Genomic DNA, 7239 nt, shown 5'->3' on the forward strand with positions numbered 1-7239 from the left:
CCAGCGAGTTGGTGGAGTTCGTTCATCAGTGAGAAGGACGAGTGAGCCGAGTTTGATGTCATTGCGAGCATGATGCCACTTGGTTCGAGCCAGATGACGTTGGATGTAGCTGGTGGACCAGTAATTCCAAAAATGCTGGACACGTTGCTGAATGAACTGCCAGCGAGAGAGTCTTGATACTTCTGTATCCATGAGTGAAGGTTCAGGGATGGCAACGATTGGTCTCCCAATGAGAAAGTGACCTGGAGTAAGCGATGAAGGATCCTGAGGATCGTCTGATAGAGCCTCCAATGGTCTCGAGTTCAAAATCCCCTCCACTTGCGTTAGAAGAGTCGTAAGTTCTTCAAACGTGAAGGCTGATTCTCCGAGTGTGCGAGTCAGGTGATGTTTCACCGATTTCACTGCGGCTTCCCATTTACCACCCATATGGGGAGCAGCAGGAGGATTGAAATGCCATGTGATTTGATGCACAGTGGCCCAATCGAGTAGAGCATGAGATTCTTGAGTGCCTTGAGTGAAGAGCCGCTTGAGTTCCGAGTACGCGCCTTGGAATGTCGTTCCACAGTCGCTGTAGAGTGCTGTACATATCCCTCGACGGTGAATGAACCATCGGAGAGCTGCTATAAATCCTTATGATGAGTAGTCGCTGACAAGGTCGACGTGAACTGCTGATGTGGTCAGACAGACAAACACACAGATCCAGCCCTTGTATATCCTGGATCCTCGACCTTTCCATGATTTGATTGATACTGGACCAGCGTAATCGACTCCAGTGTGAGAAAATGGTGGCGCTGGGGTGACACGTTGAGTTGGGAGTTGTCCCATTAATTGCTGAGCCCGAACACCTCGATGACGAGCACAGACGAGACAATTGAGTATGTGTGAACGTACTGGTTGACGTCCACCAATGATCCAGTATCGGAGTCGAGTATGAGCGAGTGTGAGTTGAGTACCACCATGCATGGTACGCTGATGGGCATCAGAGATGACGAGTCGAGTTAGAGCAGCATCACGAGGTAGAATTGCAGGATGCTTCTGTTGATCTGAGTTTGGAGCATTTTCCAATCTCCCCCCTACTCGGACGATGCCATCGGTGTCTTGATAGGCCACCAACCGAGCAAATGGGTGATCCTTTGGCCATGATGCCTGTTTTTCGAGTAATTGGAGTTCAGAGTAGAAATGAATACGTTGAGTTTCCTTGATGCAGAACTGGAGTGCGAGGTTGATTTCAGTTGATGTGAGTGGACGAGCGAGAGTCGAGTGTGGTATGCGTTTGATTATATCGCGTACCCTCCCACAAATTGCTGTAACTCTGAGCATACGCAATAGTGGGATTGGACGTTCCATTAGCGTCCAAGACGAGTTGAGTGGTTGAGCCGAAACATAGAGTGATTTGACTGGACGTTCTTCCAGGTGAGTATCTGCATCTTTATGAATAGGACTGGTTGGCCAGGACGGCGAGTCTTCGAGCAACCATGATGGGCCAGACCACCATAGTTGATGAGTTTTAAGCTGACTGGTTGTCAAGCCTCGAGTTGCACAATCTGCTGGATTGTCAGTGCCAGGGACAAACTTCCAGTGGCCATCTGGAATTAGTTCTTGAATAAATGACACCCTATTCCTGACAAAGTCTTTCCAGCGAGACGGGTGCGAGTGTATCCACGTGAGCGTGATTGATGAATCGGTCCAAAGATATGTTGGCACATGCGAGTAGTTGAGTGTAGTCTGGCAGTGTTTGACGAGTTTTGCCAACATGTGAGCCGCAGTGAGTTCCAAGCGTGGAATCGTTAGGGGTTTCAACGGTGCGACCTTGGTTTTAGAGCAAAGCAGCGTAACCTTTGCTCTCTGAGTTCGAGTTGTCGGTAGGACCTTGATAAATACTGCCGCAGCTATCGCCAATTGCGAGGCATCGGAGAATCCATGGATTTCTAGAGCCGAGTTCGTGGACGAGTGGATCCATCTGGGAATCTTGATGATATGAATCATATCGAGTTGAGTTTTGAATGAAGTCCATTTCTGTCGTAATTCTGCAGACAATGGAGTGTCCCAGCCGAGTTTTACAAGCCAAAGTTCCTGCATGAACATTTTGGCTTGAATTATGAGTGGTGATAGGAATCCCAGTGGATCAAAGATCTGAGCAATCTCTGATAGAATTGCACGCTTTGTGCATGGTTGAGTTGAGCATGGTGGCGAGTGTTTGAAAGAGAATTGATCCTTGTTTGAAGACCAGTACATCCCAAGAATTTTGGTGCTGACTTCTGGATCCTCTATTTTGTATTTTGTAATCGCTTCCGCACGATTGAGCTGAAGTAGTTTGCGATGATTGCTTGCCCATTTGGCGAGTGGGAATCCGCCCGCCTTGCACAGACCCTCGATATCATTTGCAGCTGCTTGCAATGACTCGAGATCATCTGCGCCTCCGGAAATGTCGTCGACATACCGACCTTTAGTGAGTGGATCGATTGCGAGTGGGAATCTATGTCCTTCATCTTCGACCAATTGGAGCAGGGCTCGAACAGCAAGAAATGGAGCTGATTTCGTCCCATAAGTAACTGTGGTAAGTTTGAAGGGGATGATGTTTCCTTCCTTATCAAACCAGAGTATTTGTTGCAGACCTTGGTCCTTTTCGTGAACCAAAATCTATCGATACATTTTGGTAACATCTGTGATAAAGATGAACCGGTGTTGTCGCGAGCTGATGAGTACGTCGAAGATGTTAACGAGTAATTTTGGCCCGGTATGCATGATGTCGTTGAGTGAGAGTCCTGAACTGGTTGGTTTTGAGCCGTTGAAGACCACACGGATCTTGAAGTTGTTGTTGTCCTCCTTCAGTACCCCATGGTGGGGTAGGAAGTATTGAATTGATGATGTAGATGATGCCGCAGGCACCATGTGCTTGAGTTCGAGATACTCTGCCATGAAGTTCATGTAGAGTGTTTTGAGCCGAGCATCATGATCAAGACGTCGCATGAGGTGTTGTAAGCAGCGACGAGCTGCTGTGTATGTTCCCCAGCTGGTGCGGGTCTGATATCAATGGCAGTCTGACGATGTATCTGCCCGAACTGTCTCGAGTGTGAGCGTCCCGGAAGTGAGCTTCACAAGCCTCTTCTTCGGGAGTTAATGAGCGTAGTTGAGTTGGACTGACCTCTTCTTGGAGCCAGAATCGAGTCAGTAAGTCTTGAAGATCTTGATCATGATGATTGGAGACAGCATGATGAATTCTCAGTGGTTTGTTGAGCCGAGCTTGGACTGGACCAATGATAATCCAGCCAAAGATGGTGTTTTGAGCGAGTAATCCAGGAGATTTGCACTTGATGATCTCGCCAGTGATGACCTGGCCGTAGTAATCAGCTCCAAGGATGACATCCGTTGGACCTGGGGTTCCAAACTCTGGATCTGCGAGCGTGAGATGCGAGTACTGTGCCAAGTCGGTATTTGGGACTTGGTCAGATGGTAATTGAGCAGTTAAACCACTGAGAATATGTGCCTTGATCGTGAGTGATTGATTCGAGTGGCATGAGCGCAGAGTGAGAGTTGCACACCCTCTCGTATGGCCAGCCTTGGCTGCACCGATCCCTAGGATAGTAAGGTGTGATCGAGCACGAGAAATATTGAGCATTCTTACCAATGAATCTGAAACAAAGGATATCTCAGAACCGGTATCTAAGAGAATGCGTATTGGATGAGTACTTAACTTGGTCACTACGTGGACTTGACAAGTCGCTAGTAACGTAGCGTAATGATGAGTTTGAGTACAACCAGTTGTTGAGTTCTGAGTGGGCGAGTGATGAGTACGAGTGCTGCGATCATGAGTATGTTGAGCTTGAGTGTGGGCAAGAGTGTTGTTTGAGTGCGGTGAGCTTGTAGTAGGCGAGTGCGAGTGCGTGTCGATTGCTTGAGTGTCGTGCGGAAGCGCAAAGTCTTATTGAGTTTGAGCAGGAGCACTTCGAGCTGGAGTTGCAGGGATTCCTGGGTGAATCATAGAGTGGTGCTGTTCCTGACACACTCTGCAGGTGAATTGCGAGTTGCAAGACTCGACTCGGTGGTGTCCAAGACAGTTTGGGCACAATCTGGCTTGGATCACCAGCTGAGTTCGTTGTTGTGGAGTCATCTTGCCAAACTGGTCACATCTGAACAGGTAGTGATCACCTTGGCACAGGTCGCACGGATACTGTGCTTTAGCCACCACTTTGGGTTGAGCGCTTGCTAGTGTTGATGCTCCAGCCGATTTTGGAGCCGAGGATGTTGCCATATGAGCATAGGAGGTCTTATGGCCTTTGGAGCTTGAGTGCGAGTTCGAGTGACTGGATTTTTGGTGGTCACCAGCCTTTGAGGTACTTTCCTCGTACCGTTCTTGAGCACGAGCACGCTCTGTGAGGAATTGACGCAGTTGTATGAGTTTTGGGAATTCCACCGAAGATCCCAATGATAATTCCCAAGCTTCACGGGTTGAGCGGTCGAGTTTGGAGACGATCACGTGAGTGAGTAAATAACAGTCACCGTCTTGGAGGTTGACCTTTTGAGCTCGGAGTGCATTAATCGCCTCCTGAACCTGATCGATGAGCGCGTAGAGTTGTTTAGATGAGCGCGAGGTGAGTGTTGGCAGGTTCGCCAACTTGTCGAGTTGAGCTCCGATGAGTAGCCGAGGTACATCGTAGCGTTTGTAGATGGTACCCCATGCGAGTGCGAAGCTTTCGTTGCACATAGGAGTGTTGGCGATTGCTTGAGCCGCTTGACCTGTAAGGTACGTCTTCAGGTAATGAAGACGTTCGACGTCCTCCAGGCCAGCACGATTGATGACGACGGACTTAAACATGTCCCTGAACTCTGGCCACTTGGCGTAGTCACCAGAGAATGGCGTGATGTTGAGTGGAGCGAGATTGACGCTGCTGTGTGAGCGTTGAGTCGAGTTCTGAGCTTGAGCGGGTTGAGCAGGAGTGTCGAGTTCATGGATGAGTGTTGATAGGCGAGTGCGAGCTCCCAGGTAAGACCGGTATGTTACATCAAAGATGCCATCTTTGATGTACGAGTGTTGGAGGAAGTCCTCCGTTGCGTTGGCTCCCAGGTAGTCGTGGATAACGGAGAATTCCTGCCACTCCTGGGTGAGTACGTCGAGTCGAGCCTTGAGTGATGCTGCACCTGCCGCAGCGGTGAGTGCTGAAGCACGAGTTTCAATGTCAGAGATCAGCCTCAATCTGGACAGTTGACTGCTGATCCTGAGTTCGAATTCGCATCCCTTGGCGGACTTCCTACGAGTACGCTTCTTGGGATCTTGAGTATCGAGTGCCTTGCGTGTCTCCACATCAGTGATGTCGGAGTCGCTGGGATTACCAGGTAGATTTGGTAAGATCCCAGTTGGCGTGGTCGAGTGCTCATCACTACCGGTGATGACGACGGTTGGAGTGAGTGGGAGAGAGGGAGAATCGTCCTTGGGCGCTCCATCTCCCTTCGAGTTCTTTTCATCAGCCATTGAATCTGATGAGTAATTGTAATATTAGCATTTGTACGAGTATGAAAACACGAGTTTTTTCTGTGATCACTTTTACGCGGTTTTCACCATCCGATCCGGCTCGAAGGACCATAATGTAAAATATTAACTTAAAAACTACATTAAATATTTAGTTTGCTGGATCGGGATGGTGAAAGAAATAAAAATTCACTTATTTGGTGTATTGTCCATATTTAATAAAAATCAATCACAGATAATAGCGTAGAGTACAAGAGTCGATCACGAGTTCATATTAGAGCACTTATTGAACATTATTCGATTGCATTTGAGTTTAATTGAGTTTTATATAAATTGCATGGCACCGTACACATGAACATTATATTATATACATATAGAGCGTAGTTGAAGATCGAGTTTGTTGAGTTTAATGAATACGAGTTTATAAATTTACACGGCACCATACACGTGAATTAATTTATACAAAAGAGCGCAATAAAGAGTAAATTATTAACAATTAATGATTTACAAATATCATCAATAGTTCGAGTATACATTTTTGTCACAATTAATTTTGATACGCGACATTGAGAACGAGTAAGAGCCGAGTATAAACTTAATAGATGCTTAGCGAGCCGAGTCTGAACGTATAATAATTACTTTGCAGTCACAAATAAAATTTGATATTGATTTTTGAGATTAAGATTACTGGATGACTGAATGATGACATCAGTCACACCAGTTGACATCATGTACGAGTAAATAATTAATTGATGAGTAATGAAAGTGAATGTAAATTAAGAATAATTATTTGTGGCTGCAAAGTCACGTGATTGCGAGTATATGTATATATATATATATATATACAGGGTGATTCAGAGTTACCTTCACAGCGGGAAAATTTGAATAGAGGAGACGATTCTGAGCATAAAGTTCCTTAGCCATTTTTCAAAATTCTCAATAGTTTTTGAGTTATTTAAAATCTAAATTGACCAATCAAAGACATGCTTTGAGATTTAAAAAAAAATAAAAAGAATAATAAATAAGTTTGGCAACGCCGTAACAGTAAACTTCAAGTTATACACTATTTATTTAATTTAAAAAGTTCGATTTGTCACAGAAGAGAAACAAAACACACAATTACAACATAGAATATATTCGTATATTTTGTTTTATCTTTTCTCTTTTTATAGAAAGAATTATTAATGGAAAATAATGCTTTTATGAAAAATAAAGCTTTTGGAAATTCGACAAAACAAAAATTACAGATTTTTAATTATATGATGAGCAACCCAGATTAAAAAAAGAAATTTGAAAACTAATTGAATTATGTTTTACCAGAATAAAAGCAATTTCAAATAGACAAATATATAGATACACATTATTTTAAAATCTTTTATTCCGCTTGCTCTGTCTCGCTCAAGACTTTGCTAAGCGCTCATTGTACGTCATACAAAACATATTTGTAAAGATCTCGCGGATTGTCTTGTTAAACATCATCCAAGTGATCTTTCTCGGCGATTAGCTATCTGACTATCTCGCTGATGGTCTTGCTGGTGATCTTTCTTAGAATTTTGCTGGTGATCTTGCTGACCATCTGGCTGATGGTCTTGCTGGTGGTCTTAGTGGGGGTCTTGCTGATGGTCTTGCTGGTGGTCTTGCTGACCATCTGGCTGATCACCAGCAAGACCATCAGCAAGACCATCAGCCAGACCACCAGCAAGACCATCAGCAAGACCACCAGCAAGGCCACCAGCAAGACCACACCACCAGCGAGACCATCAGCAAGACCA

The 7239-nt window shown here is 45.3% G+C and overlaps 3 protein-coding genes across 3 annotated transcripts; all 3 read right to left on the reverse strand.

Moving 5' to 3' along the window:
• Positions 1-630: 630 nt before the first annotated feature.
• LOC130676982 (uncharacterized) lies at positions 631-2919 on the reverse strand. Its single transcript, XM_057483497.1, has 2 exons — positions 2707-2919; positions 631-2640 (listed from the first exon to the last, which is right to left on the reverse strand). The coding sequence occupies exons 1-2, from the start codon at positions 2917-2919 to the stop codon at positions 631-633; spliced, it is 2223 nt and encodes a 740-aa protein (XP_057339480.1).
• Positions 2920-2956: 37 nt separating this feature from the next.
• LOC130676983 (uncharacterized) lies at positions 2957-3619 on the reverse strand. The gene has a single exon (XM_057483498.1). The coding sequence runs from the start codon at positions 3617-3619 to the stop codon at positions 2957-2959; it is 663 nt and encodes a 220-aa protein (XP_057339481.1).
• Positions 3620-3922: 303 nt separating this feature from the next.
• Positions 3923-5470, reverse strand: LOC130676984 (uncharacterized). Its single transcript, XM_057483499.1, has one exon. The coding sequence runs from the start codon at positions 5468-5470 to the stop codon at positions 3923-3925; it is 1548 nt and encodes a 515-aa protein (XP_057339482.1).
• Between the last annotated feature and the right edge of the window lie 1769 nt (positions 5471-7239).

The sequence above is a fragment of the Microplitis mediator genome, chromosome 11 (genome assembly GCF_029852145.1).
Source record: "Microplitis mediator isolate UGA2020A chromosome 11, iyMicMedi2.1, whole genome shotgun sequence".
Taxonomy (NCBI): Eukaryota; Metazoa; Arthropoda; class Insecta; order Hymenoptera; family Braconidae; genus Microplitis; species Microplitis mediator.